Raw genomic sequence first — 26,063 nt, 5'->3', positions numbered from 1 at the left:
TCGCTGCATTTATTTTTCTTTGTTTTTTTGTGCTTCTTTAGCTCTGATTGCTCTTTTGAGAGAAGGTGAGAGCCTGGAAGATTTGATGAAACTCTCCCCTGAAGAGCTGTTGCTGAGGTGGGCTAATTACCACCTGGAAAATGCAGGCTGCAACAAAATTGGCAACTTCAGTACTGACATCAAGGTAGGAGGAGCGTTGTTTGAACATGACTCTTTGCAGCAGTGAAGGGGAATTTGGGCATTAATAAAGAAAAGACAAAGATTTGGGGCTTCGTCTCTTCAGAAGCTCCAGGGTTAGTCTGGTGCTGTTTTGGAGGTGCTCACTGTCCTTAAGAGCCCATCTGCTGCTCTAGTCCTGGGGCACACACAGATCTGCCCGGAGTCCTAGTGCAGCGTCTCAATTGGAGTTTCCATATTAGAAAGTAGAGGGACAAAGGTGAGCTAGAGGAAGAGCAAGAGAACAGTCTGCTGTCCAAGTAAAGGGAATATATGTAGGTCTGTAATGTCTCTGGTTTCATAAATGGGAGCAGCAGATGGGAATTCATTTTAAAAAATTAAATGAAGATGACTCTTCTAGTTACACTAATAATAGCAAACATGGTGTCTGCAACATGCCAGGCACTGTTCCAACTGATTTGTATGTGTATTCTCTTGTTGAATCCTTACAACAACCCCATGAGGTAAGGGTTATCATTCTCTCATTTACAGATAAAGAGACAAAGAGGTCCGTAGGGGAAAGGCTGAGGCAGGAATACACTGTGGTTTTCAAGTATATGAAAAGTTCCATGTCAAGGTGAAAGAAAACAGCTGTTGGCCATGATGACAGATGGATGAAGATAGAAAGTGGTTAAGGAGCAGAAAGGAGTGGAAAGCGGTCCCTAGAAGGAAAGAGAGGAGATGCTGGGATGCAACACCAGGAAAATACTTTAGGCTCCACTTTCTCAAAAGTTAAATAATTTTTCCCCAAAGAGAAAGAGTCAGAGGAAAGTTCACATGACTCAACAGGAGTACACCTAGGCTTGTAATTCTCTGAGTAACAGTTTCCCACTGCCGCACGACGTGCATGCAGTGGCATTTAGAACTCAGGGTGTATCAGGCACCGTGCCAGTCAGAGTCAAGCTTCTAGGTGGAAAGCCCCCATTTCTTAGGATCTAAGCTAAATCCGTCTTTCTAACTATGCATCTTTCGTGGGTTATTAACATTTTTCTAGCACCACCAACCGAACTGGGGTTTAACAGGAGCTGGCTATCATGATCTCCCTTGGTGTTCAACAGTTAAGCTCTGCAATTGTGAAACATTTCAGCCAAAATTAGGCTGTCTGATCTCAGCTGTAAATTTTCCTAATTTCCTATCATTAAATGGCTGTGTTCTCTAGAACAACCGTTTTGTGCTTTGGGAAGTGTCTGTATGAGATGGGAACTGGCCAGATGAGCACTTACTTATGCAGTGTTGTGCCTGTTCTCCGGCAGCAGCTGCACGGCGACTGACCGCACTGTCATGTGTATGTCTGAGGAGCCAGCAACCTTGGGCGATGTCTTTAAATCATGTAGAATTGGCAAAGGCGAGGAGAACACCCAGGCTAGAGTGAGTGAGAAAGGCTCATAAGAATCAGGTGAAATGAGGTTACTCTTAGCCAAACTAAAAAGATGTAACCCGGGGTATGCAGATGGTATTGGTGCCTAACACCTGTATGTGACTGTCACTGACTTCAAAATAGCTGCAGTGAAAAGTCAGAGAAGGAAGGGTAGAAAGAAGAGAGATGAAGATCAGTTTTCCCAGGTGCAACATCAATGGCTCACACTCTCTCGTTCTCATCTTTCTGATGCCAAAAGTGGGGAGCGTACCTCTCCTCTGCCCACGCCTTTCCTACCCTAACCAGTTGTAGAAAAAAAATAGCAGCTGATTTTTCAATCTTTAAGAGAAATTGAGATGCTATTAAGTGATTTAAATAAACTACCTGAAAATCTGTGTGCTTTCACTGACTAAAAATAAATTTATATTTTAAGACTATAATTCTGAGAATTCTTTTTGTCAATAAGCATATTTGCAGAATCTAAGAAAGTTTGAGAATTCAATACCTGTATCTAATCTGCTATAACTACATTGAACCATTTTTCTAGCTTCTAGATAAACATGAAATGCACTTATCTTAATATTTCTCCTTTTACATAAAGATTGCTTGTTAATGCTTCAGTCTTCTGTCTTTGACATCTTTATTTTTCTCTTGCTGATTGTTCATTTAAATGTATTTTTAAACTCTGCTTTAAACTTCTGCTTCCTTTTTCTGTCACTTTTTTTTTAAATTAAACCTTAGCTGACTGACTTCTACAGCAATATAAAGGTATATATATATTTTCCTGTATACAATTTAATACATGTAAATAAGTTGTTTTTCTCCCCTAAAGACAACAGAATAATATCCACTTCTTTAGGGTGCCTTTTGTGCATATCTTATCTATTTTATTGTTACACTCCTTTTAAAAAGAAAAACAAATGTGATATGTAAAGAGACACATAGAACATTCAAATTAGTGAATGTTTCTAGCTTTGTTAATTAAGTTACATTCGTGAATGATAGCTGAATATGAAATAAAATGTTTACTTTTGGGAAATCATTGTTGTGCTAAGTGTGTAATTAGCTGTGCTATTTTCAAATTGGAATTTCTTCATTTCTCACAGGACTCAAAAGCTTATTACCACCTGCTTGAGCAGGTGGCTCCAAAAGGAGATGAAGAAGGCGTTCCTGCTGTTGTTATTGACATGTCAGGACTGCGGGTAAGACCAGGTCCCGGTTGTGTTTGGAGAACATGATGCTGCTTTCATGTTGGCAGTTCCGTTGCCCTGTGTGGCCCTGACTCTGGAGTTCCATGACTGGGCATTTCTGCGTAAAGCCCTGTTAAAACTGTACAACTGTGGGCAGTTTGGGATAATAATTGATGAAAACTGAATCTGGAAATACAACATTAAAGAAAGAAACCAATAGTAATTAAACGCCATCCAGCATGCTAAGCACTTCTGTATACATTCATCTTTTAGTAGACTCCATAACCCCACATGGGTCTGAATGTTATGATGAAACCTCTGTTTTGCCGCCACTTTAGTATTGGTCTTGAGAAGTCACTTTGCCTGTTTGTGTGCCTCATTTAATATCATTGGAGTTAAATCCAATGAGTTCATACTGAAGTCAACTGATTCCTAATGAGAAGTAGAGTAAAAGTAAATGAGAAGTAAAGCTTATAAAATGCATAATGTGTAGTGTTATCTAGTAAAGTGTCATTTTATTTTTTATTTTTAGACAGTCTCGCTCTGTCACCCAGGCTAGAGTGCAGTGGTAAGATCTTGGCTCACTGCCAGCTCTGCCTCCCAGGTTCACACCATTCTGCCATTCTCCTGGCTCAGCCTCATGAGTAGCTGGGACTATAGGCGCCTGCCACCAAGCCCGGCTAATTTTTTGTATTTTTAGTAGAGACAGGGTTTCACCATGTTAGCCAGGATGGTCTCGATCTCCTGATCTCGTGATCTGCCCGCCTCGGCCCCCCAAAGTGCTGGGATTACACGCATGAACCACCGAGCCCGGCCTAGTAAAGTGTCATATTGAGAAATAATCCTAATTTAAAGTTTTGTTTTCTGAAAATTGGTGGTTTCATATACTTTAAGGACAGTGTGGGCCATATTTCAACAAAATTTTAGTGTTTTAAGGGTCACTTACAAATGGCTGGAGGTTCTGTAGAATTATTTGAGCACATTGAGTGGTTCAAAATCTGAAGTCTGCAAAAATAAAATTGACATTATATATTTATCAATAACAATATGTAGGTTAACTGATAAAATTTATTTTGTTTGGGTTGCAAGTATACCAACTCAATGTGGAGGCGGTGGTTATGCTAATCACATGCTCTTATTGGCAAGTGTAAATATCTTTTGTGAACTGGTTATGGGAATATATAAATAAAATTTTTTGATAGACAATCTCATAACATCTGTGGAAGAAAAAAATAAAAAGGAATCTTAATGGTTGGAAATAATTAAGATAAACTCAAATGATAAATTTTTGGAATCTACTGCATCTCTTTTGAAACAGGGCAACCAACCATTCATCTGAAATAGTTTGATAATGGAGATGAGAGACCTTCATTATTTAACCTCTGAGATTCCTTTTACTTGTGACTTTCTGATTTTGGTGCAGGTGCATGTAGGTAACAATGTGCTGTTATTAAGTGTTTGCCTGAGACTAATGGTTTCAGTGAGATTCCCATTTCTTTTCACATTATGCAATCTGCTTTGTGCATGGAGAGTCTTGACCCAGCCCTGAGACATCCTTTTGCATTGCAGGAGAAGGATGACATCCAAAGGGCAGAATGCATGTTGCAGCAGGCGGAGAGGCTGGGCTGCCGGCAGTTTGTCACAGCCACAGATGTTGTCCGAGGGAACCCCAAGTTGAACTTGGCTTTTATTGCCAACCTCTTTAACAGATACCCTGCCCTGCACAAACCAGAGAACCAGGACATTGACTGGGGGGCTCTTGAAGGTAACTAACTGCAAACTACTTGCTTAAGATGGGGAAAGGCACTCACAATTCTAATTCAATGGCAATTCAAACTCACTTCCTAAGCAAATATAAACTATTTGCACGTGCAAACAGGCCCTTAATTCTCTGGTATGCAACAAAGAGAATAAATAGATTCAAGTCAATTTCAGCAAAGCAGGAGTAATTAAATACCATTATATCATGTCCATTATACAAAGACTTCATCCATTATCAGAATTAAATGTTTTAGGAAAGATAATACATTTAATTATTAGATGAAATAAATCTGGAGTTTCAAAAAGATAATTTATGTACTTAATAGACTGTGTTGATTCCTAGAGGCAAGAAACTGCCACCATTCATTATCAAAAAATGATATTTAATGTATGCTGGGATATGCTCACTGAGTTTTGGTTTGTTTTGTTTCTTATGGGAGGTACAGAAAAGAATTTTGAGGCAGAATCCCTAACAGTTGTATTTTTCAGGTTAATACTCTAAGATTCAACAAAAAGTATATAGCTTTAATTAGATTCTACCAGGTAGAGGTGCCAGAGATGTTTACTTGATTTTTTTAAAAAAGTCGTGAACTAGTCCCAATATTGAGACAAAAAGGTCAATTAATATTAAATGAATGTCATGCAAGCAAGGAGATTCAGATCTGAAGTATGAGTTGATCCTTTTCCACAGCACTTTACTCTCACTAGAAATGCAGCATAATCGTGCTTCCATACTCCTGCATTTGTGTCATTTGCTGAATTATGGTCAGGGGGTTGTGTGCATTTTGTTGACACCCAAATCTATATATCCAGCCCCCTAATCACCCATTTCAGCTGCTTCTAGAATATTCCCGTTTGGGTCCTTGGCTATCATTTGAGGTGCAGCATATGCAAAACAGAATTGATTATTTTCCCTCCCACCTCCAACCATTGCCTTTCCAGCCCACCTCCCATCCCATTTGCCCTCTTTTAGAAATGCTCCATTTCCATTAATCATACCATTTTTTTTCTTTAGTCATGAAAACTAAAGACCTTGGATCCTACTGTATCTTCCTATCCTTCATCCCTACATCCACTAAATCAGCAAATACTAATAATTCTTCCTTTGGAACATTTTCTCAATTGTTACATTTCTTTTCTGCTCTTCCAAACTCATTACCTCATACGCCAATTATTTTAATGGATCTTGGAGCCTCCATTTATCAAATGCTTGAGTGTATCCCACATGCTAATGTCAAAAACTCTGCCCTCTGCTGTGTTTAATTCAGATGCATATCGCCTTTCAGTGATTCTACACACTGCTGCCAGGCACATCCCAGTACTGATTTTATTATATCTCTGCCTTGCTCAAGAATGTATTATAGTAATTTTACAAAGCCATAATGACTGCCATTGTCTAATATGTCAATTAAAATGTGCTACCTGGTATCCAAAGATTGAAACCCTGTCTCTCCAAAAAAATACAAAAAATTAGCCGGGCGTGGTGGCAGGCGCCTGTAGTCCCAGCTACTAGGGAGGCTGAGGCAGGAGAATGGCGTGAACCCGGGAGGCGGAGCTTGCAGTGAGCCGAGATCGCTCACTGAGACTCTGTCTCAAAAAACATAAACAAATAAATAAATAAATAAATAAAATCTCCAATTCTGACTCCTTCTTCCAGATAGTGTTATCTCATTGGACTGTACAATACAGACCCCTGACCAAACCAGTTCCTGATGTTCTTAATAGAGACCTTGCCTGTTGCTCCCTATATATGCATATTTATACTGTCTTCTACTCCCACCCCTTGCTATCTCCCCAAATCTTCTACTCTTTCCTTTTTCTGATCCAGATTTTGCTAGCTATCCAAGGGCAAGTTCAAATTCCACCCCATCCAAATTCAGTCCATACTGTTCTTTTCCCTAAAAGTCCTGTTTTTTCCAGCAAGAAGGTAAGCCTTTGAGAGCCAACTGAACAGCTACCCCACACAGGATTCCACACACTACTGCTATAGAAATACATGTGGAATTGAAATGGGAAAGAAAAATTAACACCGTATAAGAACCCTCATCCAAATCCAATAGGGTTTATTTTATTTCTTTCTGTCATTCTATTTTCAGTTTTTATTGCATCCTCTTTAGTTAAACTTTAGTCATAAAAAAAGGCATGTTTTCTTCCATCCCAAAAGATAACCCATCTTCCTTCATCTAGGTGAGACGAGAGAAGAGCGGACATTTAGGAACTGGATGAACTCCCTGGGTGTTAACCCTCGAGTCAATCATTTGTACAGGTAGGAATATTTGGGAACTCATTCTAATGTAAGATAGAGACCTCGAAAGAGCCATAGGATTCCAAATACCACCATGATGTGCATTCTCTTCACAAAATGTGTGTACCTTGATGGAAGGGGAAAAGTGCCAAGTTGAGCTTCAGATGTTGGCTATTGAGCTGAAAACCTCACCTCACCTACATACATCAGTCTCACTGTGTGCTCAATACATAAATCATACCTCAACAAAATGAAACATTTACTCTATGTCATAAGTGATCATACATATAATCTGCTCACAAGCAGGCAAAACAACAGATGTTAAGTTTGTGGTGAAGTGTCTCCTATGCCACTTGTTAAAGCCGTCTTTGTTTTGTTTTTTTAACATTTCTTTTACATTTACTTAGTTTTACAATTTTTAAACCTTTAGGTACAGGGGTACATGTGCAGGTTTGTTATACAAGTGAATTGCATGTTGCAGGGGTTTGGTGTACAGATGATTTCATCACCAGAGTGCTCTTTTTTTTCCTGAGGCAGCATATGTTGGATGGAAGGGCATAGCTGGTCACACCTGGGAAGAGTGAGTCCCCCAGTCTCTCTGAGTCATGGTTTCTTCACCTCTATAGATGGAGCTACGACTACCAGTGTGCGGGGTTGTTGTGAATATTCTCTGAACTAATATGTAAGAAAGTGTCTGGCCCATTGTAGGCCCTGAATAAATGTGGGATATCTGAGAATCCTTTTGTGTTTGTTTTGTTCAGTGACTTATCAGATGCCCTGGTCATCTTCCAGCTCTATGAAAAGATTAAAGTTCCTGTTGACTGGAACAGAGTAAACAAACCGCCGTACCCCAAACTGGGAGGCAATATGAAGAAGGTAAACAATGATGGTTCTGATGTTCCAGCAGGCAGGCAAAGTCATAGCTTGCAAGAGCACTCTAAATACTTTATAAGGCAGCCAAACAATGTTTATCCAGAAATTAAATTCTAGTACAGCAATCAGAAACCTGAATAGGTTTATTAAAGTGTGTCCATTATTTCAGTCGATTACGTATTTATAATTCCATGTTGGATGTCTTCAAACATTATCATGCAAAAATTCTAATTAAGATAATTAGAGCAAGCAGAGAGCCACAGGGATTTTTCCCTCAGCAGGATCTTTATTCTAATTTCTAAAGAATTGGAGCTTTGTACTGACAGCTTGACTTGTTCAAATAGTTTGTTGACTGTCAACACAGTGGGAACATTGTTTTGAAACAACAGGGTTGACACAGCCATTTCTCAGCATTTCTTATTGCTGTGGCTGTTAATGATCCATGCGTAGCTGCAGGAATATCTGTTCACATGTCCGTTTGCTATGTGTGCAGAGGATGGAGACTCCAAATTTTCCATGTCAATCTCTGTGTATTCACCTATTTTAGAAATATTACATGTAGGTAACTAAGGATGGCTCTCCATTCATGCAGTGTGATATAGCGGTGAACATATTCATAATAATGAATTCATTTTGGTTTTCCACATTATGAATTTTTTTATGAAAGTGAGGGGTTTCTAAGGAAAGATGAAAAATTCTTTACTTTTGAATCCTAGAATGGCAGAACCAGTTGAGACTTGAGAAGTCATTCAGTCTGACCATATTTATTTCATTTTTTATCTTTATTTTTATTATTTATCTGGTATTTATCATAATCAAGATGCTGACGTTAAATTGTTTTCCTTTCTGCTCGTTCAGCTTGAGAATTGTAACTATGCGGTAGAATTGGGGAAGAATCAAGCGAAGTTCTCCCTAGTTGGCATCGGTGGACAAGATCTCAATGAAGGAAACCGCACTCTCACATTGGCCTTGATTTGGCAGCTAATGAGAAGGTAGCATAGCTTATGGAAGTGGCTTTTTCTTGAATGCATTATTTACCTGGAAAAATATTAGCACATTTTTAGCAGTATGAGTTAATTCAGTAAAAGCATGTTTGAAGCTAATCTTAATAACCAGAGAAGCACTTTTTACCTTTCTGCTTTTTGTTTCAGTTCTGTCAGTTTTTGTTTCAAGTATTGTGAAACTCTGTGATTAGGTTCATAAACAGTTTAGATTGTTGTTTCATTCTGATTTAATCATCCCTTTGTCCTTATGAAGTAGCCTTCTTTATGCCTACTAATATTCTTTTCTCTGAAATCTATTTTTTCTGACATTAATAGATAATAGCTACTATTGCTTCTACAGGCTTCCTATTGATTAGTGGTTAGCATGGCATATCTTTTTATCAGCCTTTTACTTCAACTGATCTGTGTAAATAACAATTACTTTTAAAGGGACTTATAAAATAAAGGTGAAATTATGCTATATTTATCTACGTATTTACTATTTCTAGTGCTCTTCCTACTATTTTATAGATTAAGATTTCCATTTGGTATCATTTACTGTCTACCTAAAATATTTCTAATAGTGCAAGTCTGCTGGTGATGAATGAGTTCAGCCTCTGTATGTCTGAAAATGTCTATTTCATTTTCAAAAGATTTTTTTCTCTGAGTGCAGAATTCTAAGTTGATAGGTTTTTCTTTCAGTACTTTAAAGATAGTTTCACTGTCTTCTGGCTCACATTGTTTCCAAGAGGAAATCTATTGTCATTCTTACCTTTGTTCCCTTGTATGTAGTATTTCTCTTCTGGCTTAAGATTTCTCTTTATTACAGGTTTTAGGTAATTTTATTATGATGTGTGTGTGTGTGTGTATATATATATATATTTTTTTTTTTTTTTTTTTTTTTTTGAGACAGAGTCTTGCTCTGTCACCCAGGCTGGAGTGCAGTAATATAATCTCTGCTCACTGCAATCACCACCTCCTGGGTTCAAGTGATTCTCCTGCCTCAGCCTCCTGAGTAGCTGGGACTACAGGTCCACACTACCATGCCCAGCTAATTTTTGTATTTTTAGTAGAGACGGGGTTTCACCATGTTGGACAGGCTGGTCTCAAACTCCTGACCTAATGATCTGCCCGCCTTGGCCTTCCAAAGGGCTGGGATTATAGGCGTGCCACCCCACCGTGCCCAGCCCCATTGTTGTTTCTTATGCTTGAGGTTTGTTAACTTATAGGATCTATGGATTTATACTTTCCATCAAATTTGGAAAACTTAACTCTCATCTCTTCAAATATATCTTCTGTACCCACCAACCCTGGTTCTGGGGGATTCCAAGTGTGTGTATATTTGATCATTCAAAGTTGTCCCTAAGCTCACTGATGCTTTATTTATTTATTTTCTCTATGTTTCATTTTGGATAACTTGTATTGCTATGTTTTCAAGTTCACTAATCTCGTGTGTGTGTGTGTGTGTGTGTGTGTGTGTGTGTGTCTAATGTTCCATTAACTCCATCCAGTGTACCTGTTTTTTAACCTGGATCATCTCCAGTATGGAAATTTTGAGTCATTTTTATATCTCCCATATCTGTCCTTTCCTTTACTTTCTTGAACATATGGAAAATAATTACAGTAACTTATTTTGGGATCTGTTTCTACGAATTTATTTTCATCTTCATTATGAGTCATATTTTTTGGCTTCTTTGGATGCTGCTAATTTTTTAATTATATGTCGGCTATCACGAATTTGACCTTGCTGTGTACTGGATATTTCTGTATTCCTTTAAATATTCTTAAATGTTATCCTGGGATAGACTTAAGTTACTTAAATACAGTTTGGTCCATTTGAGGCTTACTTTTAAGCTTAATTAATGTAGAGCTCATTTTGCTTGTTAGTAATGAGAAAATAGTCTTCTGAGTACTTTACTTGATGCTCATGTATTATGAAATTTTTCCACTCCAGCTGGTAGGAACAAATTATCACCAGCCTTGTGTGAGCCCCAAGGATTGCTCTGCCAGCTCATTTCTGGTGGGCTTTTCCCCGCAGCCTCTAGTAGTTTCTTCACACATGTGCACTGAGCGGTCCTCAGCTGAAGACTGAGAGAAACCCTCTGAAGGCCGCTGAAGCTTTCTTTCTGAATGACTCTCTTCTCTCTATACAGTTCTCACCGCTCTGGTAGTCTTCCCCCTAAATCCTAGGCACCTGGGCTTCCTTCATTTCTCATTCCTGTTTCCTCCACTCAAGAGGATGGCCATGCTCTGTTTGCGTTTTCTCCTCCTCTGCTGCAGCTTGGAAACTTCTTCCGTGCTGGGAAAATCTTAAGGCTCACTTTGTTTTCTTCTTTTCAGGGGCCACTGTCCCGCACTTCCTATTGTGTGATGTCTGAACAACATTGTTTTGTATGTTTTTCACTGTATTAGAGGTGTTTAAATGTGGTTCCCGTTATTCCATCATGGCCAGAAACGGAAGTTCCTTTCATAGAGAACTTTAGAAACACTTTGGAACTGAATATAAGCTTGACTAATGTGAGAATTATAGGGTGATATTAGTTAAACAAAAATAGAATATAAGAAGATACGCAAACAGAAAATAGATTATAAGAAAAAGAAACAATTTTGGTACAAAATCATAAGCTTGGGAAGACTTTTAGATAGGAATTCTGTAAGTAATACAATAATCTACTTGTAAATGCTTCAGTCTTTCCCCTTGTACTAATAGCTCTGACAAAGCAGGAATTTTACATCCCCACATTAGAGCCTATGTTAGTGTGACATAATTCATTTTCCTACCTGGAAGGAAGCCCCAGAAACTGCATGTCACATTACATTCCATCTGGCAAGATAATGGCAAAGGCAAGGTTTGTGGTGTGCCTAAGCACTGCAGCTTTAGTTCCAAGCCACTGTCTGCAGATCCTAATAATGGCTGGCTCTGGATGTAATTGTGGCAGTATTTCCAGATAAGGTAGGATAATCGGAAGTGATCATAAAAGATTTCACTCCCTGATTCACTTTACTTTACTAAGTATAGAGCTCCATTGCCCATTTCTAAACTGGGGTCTCTTTAATGATGGAGGTGGATGTCATAAGGCTCCCCTATTGCATAAAACTCCAGAGCTAAAGAATCTCCAACTCTATCTTTTAGTTTACTGCATGTATCCAGAACATCATTGAAAACTGCTTAGGGCTGTTCTCACCAGTGTATTTCCAGATGCTCTTTCCAAGCTATCTTTATTATCTTCCACAAGTTTTCAATTTTTAACAGATTAGCAATTCATACTGATTGCTTTAAAAACCAAAGCAAAAGTCCTTTTAGTTGCAACAGTTAAACTGACTCACGGGTTTCAATATTAAATAATCTTTAATATATTCTTTTTTGATGATTAAAAAGCTCAGGGCAGCTGGGTGCGGTGGCTCATGCTGTAATCCCAGTACTTTGGGAGGCTGAGGCAGGTGAATCACCTCAGGTGAGGAGTTCGAGACCAGCCTGGCCAACATGGTGAAACCCCATCTCTACTAAAAATACAAAAGTTAGCCAGGCATGGTGGTGTGTGCCTGTAGTCCCAGCTACTCAGGAGGCTGAGGCAGGAGAATTGCTTGAACCTGGGAGGTGGAGGTTGCAGTGAGCCAAGATCGTGCCACTGCACTCCAACCTAGGTAATAGAGCAAGACTCCATGTCAAAAATAAAAAATAAAAAAACTCAGGCCAGCTCTATTCTGTGTTAAATTTGATAATATCTGAAAAACATCTAGCAATATGATCTTTGGATGTTTTATAAAAATGTGGCTCAAAACCCTATTTAATGGCTGGCACATACACAATAAGGTCTACTCTGCTATTGCTATCTTCACCTGGTTGAAAAGTCGTATTTCTCGTGAGTGTTTACTACACAAGAATTGTGCATTTAAGAAAGTAGGCAGAGAAATATATTACTGTAGAAGGAGAAGAAATGACTGATAATTATATAAATGGCACCAGAAGGGATTTTTTTCCCTGCATGCCATATATTAAAAGATCTATTAAATTTACAGCCAGTTCTAGCTGGAATGTATTTCACTGAATTGTGCTGATGTGCTAATTTGGTCATTTATCTGGACAATAAAGAGCTTGTCATTTTTTCCCATGAGAGCAAATGAGAGATATGTACTTAAACTTCCCTTTCCCCTTCAGTAGCTTGGAAATCATTCTCAGGGTGGACAGTTGGCAAACAGCGTATGCATAAACTTGCAGATAAAACCCTTGAAGCAAGCAGGCTGCCAGCACATGGCAATGATAGCTCTACTCAAACAAATGAACAAAGAATCTGAAGCAGACAAATGGGAAACTCTCCCCAAGTCAAACAGGCTGTGGATGGTGAAGTTAGGATGGGTCCTTCAAAAACAAAACACCACGGTTTGTTCCTCTGTGCCAAATAGTAAATAAATAAAACAAGCGTTGGAAGGCAGGAAAATAAGCAGGTAATAATCACATCCCTCTGGTGTCTCACATCCAAACCTCATCAATCCTCTTGTTGAAGGAAGAACTGGCTAAAGCTGGAGCTCATAACGCTGTTTCATTTTGACAAAGAGCTTTTCAGCACAGCACATTTTGCAAACACTGGTAATACTGAGATCGTGTCTGGAGGGCTCCATTTAACAGCACAGTCATCCCGAAGCAGGTTTGATGATATGCAGTAATTATCTCAAAAGGAAAAATCTAGAAAGACACAGACCAAATTAGTTTTTGTTTTACATTTTGAATTTTTATTTAGATGAGCAATTGCTTAGTGTACTATCTAGAACGGAGGCTGCAGCCTAATTTTTTTTTTTTTTTTTTTTTTTTTTTGAGACAGTTTTGCTCTTGTTGCCCAGGCTGGAGTGCAATGGTGTGATCTCAGCTCACTGCAACCTCCACCCTCTGGGTTCAAGCAATTCTCCTGCATCAGCCTCCAGAATAGCTGGGATTACAGGCATGCACCACCACACCTGGCTAATTTTCTACTTTTAGTAGAGACAAGGTTTCTGCATGTTGGTCAGGCTGGTCTCAAACTCCCGACCTCAGGTGATCCGCCCGCCTCAGCCTCCCAAAGTGCTCAGATTACAGGCATGAGCCACCGTGCCGGGCCCAGCCTAATTCTATTCTTTCTTCCCTTTGTGTTTTTTTTTTTCCTTTTTTTTTTTTTTAATCATTGTACTTACAAGTGGGTGTCTGATTCCATTTCAAACCTCTGCATCTCACTTGAGGTGGTAGAAAGACCGCCTTGTGTTCACTGGAACTCTGTGCCACTATGAGAGGCTGTTCTCAAACCCCAAAATGCAGTAAGTTGCCTCCACAATTTGCCATACCTCTATAAGGTTCCCTGTTCCTTAGTAGCTTTTTACTCTTGCAGATGGACTTTAGTGTAAAGGTGGGCTTCTCCTCTGCACCATTTAGTTCCCAGGCTTAGCAGGTGGGTCAAGAACACCGCTGCTGTTTATATGAGCTTGTGGACAACACAGGGCTGCAACTCCTGATGAAGGGAAGTGAGAACTAGGTCCCAGGACAAGAGAAGCTACCAGAAGATTAAACTTAGTTTGTTCCATCAGGTTATATATGGAGAGGACCTAATGAAGCAAGCACTAACCTACCGTTTTTTTATTCAGACATTCATTAGGCAGAAATTCTTAGATGTTACAGTAAATGCTAATAACTTAATATGCATGCTATCCAGAAATAAGAAGCCAGTTATGCCATAAAATGTAACCTTTATGAACAGATCGAAAGTAGGATCTTTTCCAAACTAGAAATATTTTGAAAATCTATCTGCACTTATCCCATTTCTACTCATGATTTCTCAGCAATTTGTTCCCATCTCTGGGCCCAGACTAAACATCTTTATTATCCCCTTGCTTTACCTGGGAGAAAGTCACTCCATTTATTTCACCCGCCACTCTGTGCCTTCATTTACTAGATGCCCAGTAGTGCTAGGCAGTCTGCTAAGCTCTGATAAACAGGGCACATGGACCCTGTCCGAGGGCACACAGTGGATGCCAATGCCATCAAAAGTTCCGGGAAACAGGTTTGAAGCAAGTGTACCAATACTGATTAATACACTGTGTAAGCTGGAAAAGTGATACTTGAGCTGAGGATTGTTCAAAAGATTAGGAATTCACTAGAAGGGAAGAGGGCCCAGGCAGTGAGTACAGCTGAGTCCCAGAAGCAGGAGGCAGAAGGAGGATGGAGGTGTGGCCGGGAAGCTGCTGGTGGCTCTGTGCAGTTGAAATGTGTATAGGTCTGTGTGTGTGTGTGTGTGTGTGTGTGTGTGTGTGTGTGTGTAGGACACGATGAGCAAGGAAGCAGGGAGGGAAGAAGGAAATCACAGATGTGCTGGAAAAGAACACTAGAGCCAAATTGTAAAGGGTCTTGTGTGCTGTATGCTGGAGCTTAACCTGTATTCTTTGGGCCATGTCGAGTCACTTTAAATGACGTGACCAAGCAGGGAACAGTGGCATGTGTCTGTGGTCCATCCCATACTGGGGAGGCTAAGGTGGGAGGATTGCTTGAGCCCTGGAGTTCGGGGACACAGTGAGCAATGACCATACCTGTGAATATCCACTGCACTCCAGCCTGGGCCATGGGCTGCATACTGAGACCCCATCTCCAAAAAAAAAAGACCAGAACTGTACTTCAGAAAGGAAATTCTGTGAGATGGAGAAACAGAAGGAAGAGGAGCTAATTGATTTGAGGGAGACTTGGGAGGTGTAATTGATAGGACGTCACTTAAATGTGAATTTTTCTAAAGAAAAGTTACAGAAGCCATTTTCTTTCCTTTCTTCAATAATGGGAAGGTGCTTTAACCTAGAGGAAGCAAGGCAATGCTCCTATTTCAGGGACTAAATTTGAAAACCATCTGGAAAGTCATGGGGGAACTGTACTGTCCATAGGAGCAGTAACTAGAGGAAGATACCCAGTGGATTATGTAAGCAAAATCCTAGAGCACCCAAGTGGAGGATGACCTGAATTTAGGTAGACTGGTCAGATGAGATTCAGTCACAGGATTCTGCAGTTTCACTTTGGGAAGCACACACTGCAATTCTAGCCCTGAAGGTCTTTCATGTGTAATTTGATCCCCTCCTGCCAACCTGAACCATGAAGTCAACAAGCCCATGTGTTCCTCAACTCTGGGCTTTCTCCCCTGTATTTCCCTTTCAGAAGGGAGTAGCTTTAGGGAATGGTGGTTCTTCTCTGCTCCAGAGAATGTTTGGGTTTTTTGATTTTTGTTTTTTTTTGTTTCTTTTCTTTTTGAGACAGAGTCTTACTCTGTCACCCAGGCTGGAGTGCAGTGGCACTATCTCAACTCACTGCAACCTCTGCCTCCCAGACTCAAGCAATACTCCTGCCTCAGCCTCCCTAGCAGCTGGGACTACAGACAAGCGCTGCCATGTCCAGCTAATTTTTTGTGTGTGTTTTTGGTAGAGACCGGGTTTCGTTATGTTTCCCAGGCAGGTCTGGAACTCCTGAGCGCAAGCGAACTGCCCACCTCGGCCTCCTAAAGTGCTGGGATTACTGGCGCCTGGTCTACTCTATACAATTTTAAGAGGTTAAAACATCTTCTTAATAAATGTCCCCCAACCCCTCCAAAACAACAAACAAACCAATTCTGACAACAGTAGGTATCTAAGGTAATTCTTACCTTCAGACTAAAGATTACCCTTGTCAGCATATTTCTGACATTTTTACTTATACAAGGAAAAAAATATTTTATACTTTTTCTTTATCATGTAGGCTATTCAGACTTTTCCAATGTTGAGTTATTTCTTGATTTTAATTATTTTTTTCAATTGTCACAGGTTGGAATCTCTTCCTTCATTTTGCCTTTCCTTGCATTTTTTTCCCTTTGCCTTTTTCTTTTTGCTCAGAGCAATGATCGTGCTTAGAAGGAGGTATTTGCTTTACATTTCATTATAATAGCCATCAAGTCACATCTTAAGTTATTCTAAAAGGAGCTAATGTTGTTATTTATTCTTTTTTTCTCTCAAATGTAATGGTGTCTAGACTGTCTTCTGTGACATACCTGAAAAAAAACTTCCATCCTTAGCTACTTTCTGTTTATATTAAATTCTTTAGCCACTGTTCTCCAGAAAGCGTTCTTTATTTTGTTCAGGTATACACTGAATATCCTCGAAGAAATTGGTGGTGGCCAGAAGGTCAATGATGACATTATTGTCAACTGGGTGAATGAAACGTTGAGGGAAGCACAGAAAAGTTCATCCATCTCTAGTTTCAAGGTAAATTTCTTTGTCTTCTGCTAGAGGCCATCTGAGCTCTATCTGTATTGTTTTCATTATGTGTTCAAGTGACCTTCAGTGTTAGGTATTAGCGCCTCTGCCTCCCATTTCAATTCTGCTTAAATGACTCGTTGTTGTTTTGATGTTCATCAGCCATTTCGTTGATGAATTTCTCAATACTTCCCCCTTAATAGTTAATCATAAAAGCCCATCATTAAAAAAAATTTCAACTTTTATTTTAGATTTAGGGGGTACATGTGCAGATTTGTTACGTGGGTATATTGAGTGATGCTGAGGTTTGGGGTAGAAATAAATCCACCACCCAGGCACGGAGCATTGTACCCAGCGGGCAGTTTTTTTGGCCCTTGTCCTCCCCGCTCCCTCCCCATTTGCGTAGTTTCTACTGTCTATTTTTAATTTTTATTTTTATATTTTAAATTTTAATTTATTTTTAAATATTTTTTATTTTTTAATTTTACTTTTTATATCTGTTTTTGTGACAAGGTCTCACTCTGTCACCCAGGCTGGGGTACAGTGGCATGATCGTGGCTCACTGTGGCCTCAACCTCCTGGGCTCAAGTGACCCTCCTGCCTCAGCCTTCCGAGTAGCGGGGACTACAGGTGCACACTACCATACCCAGCAATTTTTTTTTTTTTTTTTGGAAATGAGGTCTCATTGTGTTGCCCAGGCTGGTCTCAAATTCCTGGCCTCCAGAGATCCTCCTGCTTCAGCCTCCCAAAGTGCTTTGGGACTACAGGCGTGAGCCACCATGCCTGGCCTATTCCCATCTTTATGTCCATGTGTACTCAGGGCTTAGTTCCCACTTAAAACCCATGATTTTAGAGGCAAGATTTTAGGCATTGTTCTTTCAAAGTAATAAAAACTATGATAGTATTCGTAAAATATGGGCACCTCCATGATTCAGATTAACATTATAATGGTGACGTGTAAAATGCTCAAAGATCTCCCTTGTGATTTTTTTTTGTAAAAAAGCAGTTGTATACTTCTGTCTAAATCCCATTTTTATTAATAGCAGCATTTCATTAAATGTCTTGACTCATGTTTCATACATTAACTGGACTCCTCCTCAAGGGACCCGTGCACTCGATCCACATCACCATAATGCCTGGGCCGTCTTAACTACATTTTTCCCGCTTGAAGGTCAGGATTAGGGGGAGGAACCCCTTCAGACTTGTATTAACAGGGTTGGTGAGGCGGTTCATCATGATATCCATCCTGCGTTTCAAAATCAAGAAAAAATGCAAATCTCTTTCCACAAGCAGTACCAGAAGATATTGTCACGGCAGGGCTGTCGCAGGAGTGTCCACCTGCTGTGAGCTCATCACCGTCACCTCTGCTCCATCTCCAGCCTACTGTTCAGTCTGGAGAGTTGAGCAGTCAGGAGTGGATGCTGGTCACTGATGCAAGCAGATTCTTCCAGAAGGAGATTTGGAAAGGCAGTAAAGAAAAGCAAAGTCAAAAGGAGCTCTAAATATTGAATGTGCTCTGGGTACCAGGGGCTCCTTGTTCATGTCTCAGGGTGTCTTCACTGACATTGTAAAGCTGGCTTTACTGTTTTCCTCATTTTATAGGTGGAGACATCAAAGCTTGAGTAACTTCCTGAGAGTATGGCTAGTAATTGTATGTGATGATCCACAAATGGGAGGAAAATGCCTTTTACCTGTGGGGTGAGGCTGTAGAGTGTAGTGTATCTATAGGTAGCTTAGCTGTTAATATGAAGTGGCCAGTTACATAGCCCAGGGGTGCTTCTCTTCCTAAAATAACTGCTGCTCCAGCCCATTACATTAGGCTGTGGCTTCTGGGGTGTTCTTATGGGGACAAGATTTGGTAAGCCATGCTGGGGTTCACTCTCAGACAGGTTTGGCAATTCTTTTGCTCCTTGTTAACACTCGGGCCTCATTTTCTCCTGTCTTCTTAGTAAGTCGTTGCAGAATTGGTTAAGTAAAAGAGGCCACATAGTGTACCGAAAGAAATGTCATACTAGCCCCACATTCCTTTTATGTGAAGCCCTTTAAAAAATGAACACAACCCACTCTTTAAAAAAAAAATAGATTCAGAGAGTACATCTGCAGGTTTGTTACAAGGGTATATTGTGTGATGCTGAGGTTTGGGCTTCTATTCAACCAGTCACCCAAATAGTAAGCATAGTGCTGAACAGGTAGTTTTTCACCTTTAACCCACTTCCACCCTCCTACTGCTTTTATTCATCAGTGTCTGTTTTTCCTACCTTTATGTCCATATATACCCAATGTTTAGCTTCCTCTTATAAGTGAATAGATGCAGAATTTGGTTTTCTGTTACTGTATTAATTCACTTAGGGTAATGGCCTCCAGTTGCATCCATGTTGCTGCAAATGACATGATTTTATTCTTTTTTATGGCTGCATATTTTATCCTTTGTTATGGCTCCATAGTATTCCGTGATGTATATGCACCACATTTTCTCTATCTAGTCCATTGTTGATGGGCACCTAGGTTGATTCCATATCTTTTCTATTATGAATAGTGCTGTGATGAACATGAGCATGCAGGTGTCTTTTTGGAAGAATAATTTATTTTCCTTTGAGTATGTACCCAATATTGGAATTGCTGGTTCAAATGGTAATTTTATTTTTGGTTCTTTGAGAAATCTCCAAACTGCTTTCCACAGGGGCTGAACTAATTTACATTCCCACCAACAGTGTACAATCATTCACAACCTCACCGATATCTGTTATTTTTTGACTTTTTAGTAATAGCCCTTCTGAATGGTGTGCAGTGGTATCTCATTGTGGTTTTGGTCCTCATTTCTGTAATGATTAGTGATGCCGAGCATTTTTTCATATGGTTGACACAATCCACTCTTTTTAACTTTATGTCTTTCTCTAGTTGTGCTAACTTCCTTCCATTTATTATTTGAGAACGACTACCGGCTGTTGGTAGACAGTGGGTTTTCCGGGAAGTTACTGATGCCCCTACAGAAACTACAGTTTATATGAAACGCTATGTGGAATACTGCTGCATTTCCCAGACCAGGCTGTGTATAGTGCTTATTTAAGAAGAAAAAGCCACCCACTTCCTTTGAGCTGAATGGGAGTAACTTTGGGACACGTTGATGAACCCCTCCCTTTCTCTCTGCGTAGGACCCGAAGATTAGTACAAGTCTGCCTGTTCTGGACCTCATCGATGCCATCCAACCAGGTTCCATTAACTATGACCTTCTGAAGACAGAAAATCTGAATGATGATGAGAAACTCAACAACGCAAAGTACGTAAATAGAAATAAACCTAAGATTGGGAGGGAAGGACCCAACTGGCAGCTGGATGGTTGTAAAGTCTAATGCTCATGCCTTTATGCAAACATTTCATTTTCGCTATGCATGCCTTTCCTTCTCAGGACTTACTGTAGTCTCATCACCACTATTTTGGATATGGTACAATAGTAGTTTAAAGCTCCTAGTGCCAGAATGGAAGCAAGACAAAAAAAATAATAATAAGAGTATTCTTGTCATTGATAAGCAAGCCTATAGTTCCATAAAACCAATTTCCTAACCAAATGCCCCATTCATGAATATTCATGGATAAGAATGCCCAGGGCTAGGGTTCCACAGCAGAGCCTTTGCCAGTGTGAGAGCCACTGTCTTTTGCTTTACCATTCAGGTCCTCTGCCAGATGATTCCTCTAGAGTGAGTGTCAGCATATTATAGTTTCTGAGCCAGATCTGCCCTGTTTTCCTAAATAAAGTTTTATTGAAACACAGCCTATTCCTTTACATCTTGTCTAGAGCTGCTTCCCTGCTACAACAGCAGAGTTGCGTAGTTACAACGAAGCCTAAGATGTTTACTATCTAGTCTTCTGCAAAAAAAGCTGATGAACTTCTGCTCCAGACAGATGCTTTTCTCAGATCAGGTTCTGCTAGTTTCCTTGCGCTGCCACAACAAAGTACTAGACAAACCGGGCGGCAGAAGTTTCTTCTCTCACAGTTATAGGAGCTAAAAGTTTGCAATCCAGATGTTGGCAGGATTGGTTTCTTCTGAGGGAGAATCTGCCCCATGCCAGTCTCTGCCTCCGTCTTCCCATGGCATTCTTCCTGCGTGTCTGTGACTTCACACGGCTGTCTTCCCCCTTTGCGTTTCTCTGTGATGCTTCTTTTCTTAGAAGGACACCAGTCCTATTGGATTAAGGTCCCACCCAACTCCAGCATGACCTCATCTTAACTATTTACATCTGCAGCAACCCTCTGTCCAAACAGGGTCACACTCTGAGGTGCTGGGGGTTGACTCCAGCCTATGAATTTCGAAGAGACACAATTCAGCTCATAGCACAGGTCTAGAAGTGACAAGGATCTAGTGCCCAGCATCCCTGCTTTATAGTCTCAACAGAGCCCTTCTTTCTGTTTCCGGTTTGGGAAAGTGGGAACCTGTGCTCCCGGGATGCCAACGTTTAACACAATCTAACGGAGAGAAATAAACAAACTAAAATCACAATAGATTGTGATGAGAGGTGTGGAAGGGACGGTATGAGGCATCCCTGAAGGGATAGGAAGGGGACTATAGCCCTTTAGAGCAAATAGCAGCTCAGCTGAGCTCAATTGAAAAAGACAAGTAGGAAGGAAGTAGACAGGTGAAGGAGCGAGGAAGAATGTTCCGGGCAGAAGGAAAAACACATATGAAGACCCAGAAATTGTAAAAAGCCTTCAGCCCAGATGTTCAAGGGGAATGTGATTAGGTTTAAGAAACTTGCCAAGGCCATACAATTTTTCAGTTGTGCAGCTGAGATTCAAAGTCCAACTTCAGAGCCCGGACTCGTAAGCACTCTCCTGTGAGGGCAAGATACAAAATTATTTAGGAAAAGGGGTGAAAGATATTACACAAAATGTGAAGAATGGTTATGTTATGGTGGCAAGATTGTGTGTGATTTTGTTTGAAGCTCCTTTCTAGTTTTCAGACAATTTTCCTTCTGTGTTTTATAATGGGGAAGAATTAATTTTACTTCATTAATAATTAATATGGAAGAAGTTATTGAGAGACAGACAAGGAGAAAAAATGGGTCTACTCCTGCCTGATGCTCTTAATTTAATTTGATCAATAAAGTAAAAGTAAAGTAATTTGAAGAGAGCAGGAGGTAGTAAACGTGGGTTTGGGTAGAGTGAAGAGTGTCTGGTGTAACCATAGTAAGAGGTCACTAGATAATAAATGAGGTGAACAAAAGAACTGCCAGGTAGGAGTGTGAGCTCTTTGAAAATAGATTATAATTAATAAAATTTATCTTCATATATCTACAAACAGAGCAAAAATGTTCTGATGCAGCTATCATCATTCTATGTGAAAATATGGAATATAAGTCTCTGGCTACTCTATATTGCAGTGCCATAAATAAGTACAAATATACATTGGCAAGAATTGGAATGGAACAAAGAATAAAAAAATTGATGTGGAAGGCCAGGACTTTTTTTTTTTTTTTTTTTTTTTGAAGCAGAGTCTCGCTCTGTTACCCAGGCTGGAATGCAGTGGCACGATCTCGGCTCACTGCAGCCTCCACCTCCCAGGTTCAAGAGATTCTCCTGCCTCAGCCTCCAGAGTATCTGGGACTAAAGGCACATGCCACCACGCCTGGCTAATTTTTTGTATTTTTAGTAGAGATGGGGTTTCACCATGTTAGCCAGGATGGTCTCGATCTCCTGACCTCATGATCCACCCACCTCAGGTACCTAAAGTGTTGGGATTACAGGTGTGAGCCACCGCGCCCAGCCAAGGTCACGATATTATAAACACATTTTTCCTCTTTTATTCCTTGTAAAAATGTTACTGTAGTTGAAATGTAGTCTGCAAACTTTTCCTAGCACACATTTTTATTCAGTTCTGTGACTCTTTCTGCCATGCTGCTATGTAGCCCAAGAGAATACTCCTGGTGTGGGTATCAAAAGTGGCAGCATGTGCCAGGTGTAGTGGCTCACGCCTGTAATCCCAGTGCTTTGGGAGGCTGAGGCAAGAGGTTCTGTTGAGGCCAGGAGTTCAAGCCTAGCCTGGGCAACATAGTAAGATCCCTGTCTCTACCAAAAAAAAAAAAAAAAAAAGCTTAAAAAAAAAAAAGGCAGGAGCTGAAGAGGTCTCCAAGGACAAATAATACACTTGATAGTGATCACGAGACTAGCCAGCAAGTCTGATGCTTTGTCAGAAGCTTTGGTTGAGCCAAAATTTGTCCACAAAAGTGTGAGGATGCTGGTGACTGACTCCAGCCACTGCAGGAGTGAGTTCTGTCCTGAGTATGGAGCGACTGTGACTGTGACCCTCCAGGGTCCCATTCATGCTGTGCTTCTTAGGCTCTCCTTATTTTTCCTCTTTTCTCCCTTTTAGGTATGCCATCTCTATGGCCCGAAAAATTGGAGCAAGAGTGTATGCCCTACCAGAAGACCTGGTTGAAGTGAACCCCAAAATGGTCATGACCGTGTTTGCCTGCCTTATGGGGAAAGGAATGAAGAGGGTGTGAGGCCCGGTGGGGCCGGGTGGGAGGCGGTGCACTCACTCCTGACTGCCCAGCACAGATGCTTCCGGGATGATTCAAGCCATTCCAAAGTTCAACTTGGTGACATTCTACAAGATTCCAAAAAGCACATATTAGTGCAGCCAAGTAGCCTCTTCTGTATTTAACAAAAAGTGCTTCATTCTTTGCTGGAGGCCCAACCTCCTATATATAGGTTTCTATTCTTGATTTATTTGCTTCTTCGAAAATCTAGAGGAAAAGAAAGAAGTTATTTTCCAAGTACCCTTCTCGCTTTTGCCATTAGTCGAGGATAGAAGCTGCAGTGATATTAATTTTGATGTAATCTTTCAAACCCGCTTCATGTGGCTTCCCTTTTCTTTGTTTGATATGAGGGCCAGGAGGGGAATCATCACACCTGCTCTAAACCCTGTTCCTGGAGGTCAGCCTTTGATCTGTTGCAAGCCTCTCTTTCTGTCCCTTCTTCGTACCCTGCCTCCCATGACTTTGCTCCTCACGCACTTGGAACCATGCCTTCTGGAGGCCCCATCTCTTCTGGCCATCCTTGTCTCTGGGCCACTTGGAGCGTCTGATAAATCAGTCAAGCTGTTGAAGTCTCAGGAGTCTCTGGTAGCCTGCAGAAGTAAGCCTCATCATCAGAACCTTTCCTCAAAACTGGAGTCCCAGATGTCATCAGGTTTTGTTTTTTTTTCCAGCCACTAAGAACCCCTCTGTTTTTAACTCTAGAATTTGGGCTTGGACTAGATCTAACATCTTGAATACTCTGCCCTCCAGAGCCTTAACTCTTAACGGAAGGTTGGATCCAAGGAGGGTGTAATGGAGCATCAAGCCACTCGGGGGCAGCATGGAGCTGTAACTAAGCATCCTTTAGGGTGCTGCCTCTCCAGGCATTCAGCCCTCACATTAGATTCTAGTTAGTGTGGTATGGCTAATATCTGTCCACATTTGGAGGCAATCCTGCCTTGCTTTTGCTTCTAGAGCTTAGCATATCTGGTTGTTGTCAGGCCATATTATCAATGTTTACTTTTTTGGTACTATAAAAGCTTTCTGCCACCCCTAAACTCCAGAGGGGACAATATGTGCCAATGAATAGCACCCCTATGCACATACACACACACCTGGCCAGCTGTCAAGGGTAGAATGAATCTATGCTGGATAAGAAATGGCGGGATTGTGTTATGAAGAGCTAATTTACTGGACAAAGAATTCCAAAGCAAAACAAGAACAATATGAATTTGAGCAACTCTCATAGGTTAAGCAATTTCCCCCTAAACCAACTGAAGGCTAAAACGCAACAGGCCATTGTGAACCAGCACTAGACTCCCTCTGTCATGGTGAAAGGCTTCATCAATGAGGTATCTTCTTTAGTAGTGGTATGTAATGGAACTTAGCCATTTTTCAAAGCAATTGAAATGCATTGCTCTGGATCTGTTCCTTGGCAGTGGACTCAGAAAGCCAACATATGGCTCCTCCCAGCCCATCACCAGTATTTTTGCTGCTTCTGAATGCAAAGTGGTTGGTTTTGACTTCAGATTGGACTTACTGTAGCCTCAAATCATTTCCCCCATCCACCTCCGGGAAAAAAGAATGTTACTGCCTTAATAAAAAATGAAAAGAGAATGATGCTCAAAATCTTTCCAAATAAAATGTTCCCTATATTTAGGTGTCTCTGGATGTTTCCTTTTGAAAGTTTGCTAACGGTGTGCTATAAATCATTCATTCATTCATTCCACCAACATGTTCAAGTGCCTAATATGTGCTAGGCATGGTGCAAGGTTTTAGCAATGTGCCTATGAATTAAACAGGCACCGTGTTCAACTGTTGCCTGTCTTTGGAAAGACAGAAGTTAAACAATGAAAATAACAGATGTGACAAGTGATAAAAAGAAGGGCAGGGTGAGACATGAATTTATGACAGGAAACAGTCTGAGGAGAAATAGTTTAGCTAAAAACTGAAGAATAAACTTCCATGAGGTAAAGCAGGGAATAAAATTAAAGCTGAGAGCCAAACTCAGAAATACACTGAACTTGGAGGAGTGTAGAGGTGTGATACCTTTCCTCACCTATCATAATAATCACGGTCAATACTACGACGAAAGATCAGTTAACAAGAGAAAAGGATAACAAATTTCTTTCATCAGAGTTTTACATGACATGGGAGCTTTTAGAAATGAAACCCAAAGATCCAAAGAAAACTTCATTTTTGTGCTTAGATTTAATGCAGAATGAACGGCCGTGCAGAAACGTGATTGGGCAAAAGGCTGTGATCCAAGGCTAATAAATGGAAGGGGAAGCCCAGCAAGGCTTGTCTGTTCTAATTCTTCTTGGCCGCAGTCTGTAGCATTTTTTCCTCCAGGGATCAGGGCAGGACCCCCCTGGAACGAGGGTCTTATCCTCTACTATCAGGCAAGGTGGGCCAGAGAATTTCTTTACCGCCACTGCCACTGTCTACACAGAAAGGGAGGGAAAGGTTAGAGTAATTTTTCTAGGGTTTTATGACTTGTTGGGGAAAAGGGGTTCTAGTTTCTATGACCCTCCCTGAGAAAGAGGAATTCTGCTTTCCATGGGTTGCTTCAGGGGAGAAAGAAGGGCAGGAGACAGGAGGGCAGGAGAAGGTCAGAGAGGGAGACCTTGTTGCTGAGGTTACCTTGGAGGCTTTCCAGTCTCCTTTAGTTCGAAGTACTCTGCATTCCAAAGTGCCAC

General features: G+C 40.6%; 1 protein-coding gene across 2 annotated transcripts in view; it reads left to right on the top strand.

Annotated features, from left to right (window-relative positions):
- Nucleotides 1–25,019, top strand: part of LCP1 (lymphocyte cytosolic protein 1) — an 85,688-nt gene extending 60,669 nt beyond the window's left edge. For both annotated transcript variants that reach the window (XM_025363933.1, XM_025363934.1), the window contains 9 exons: nt 42–184; nt 2,680–2,775; nt 4,333–4,528; nt 6,712–6,790; nt 7,531–7,645; nt 8,501–8,634; nt 16,737–16,860; nt 20,004–20,128; nt 23,217–25,019. In XM_025363933.1, the coding sequence (XP_025219718.1) occupies nt 42–184; nt 2,680–2,775; nt 4,333–4,528; nt 6,712–6,790; nt 7,531–7,645; nt 8,501–8,634; nt 16,737–16,860; nt 20,004–20,128; nt 23,217–23,349 (1,145 nt within the window). In that variant the 3' untranslated portion in view covers nt 23,350–25,019. The remainder of the gene's footprint in view (nt 1–41; nt 185–2,679; nt 2,776–4,332; nt 4,529–6,711; nt 6,791–7,530; nt 7,646–8,500; nt 8,635–16,736; nt 16,861–20,003; nt 20,129–23,216) is intronic.
- Nucleotides 25,020–26,063: the final 1,044 nt, after the last annotated feature.

The sequence above is a fragment of the Theropithecus gelada genome, chromosome 17 (genome assembly GCF_003255815.1).
Source record: "Theropithecus gelada isolate Dixy chromosome 17, Tgel_1.0, whole genome shotgun sequence".
NCBI lineage: Eukaryota > Metazoa > Chordata > Mammalia > Primates > Cercopithecidae > Theropithecus > Theropithecus gelada.
Note: the sequence above shows the minus strand (reverse complement) of the source record. Positions and strands in the feature narration are given on the sequence as shown.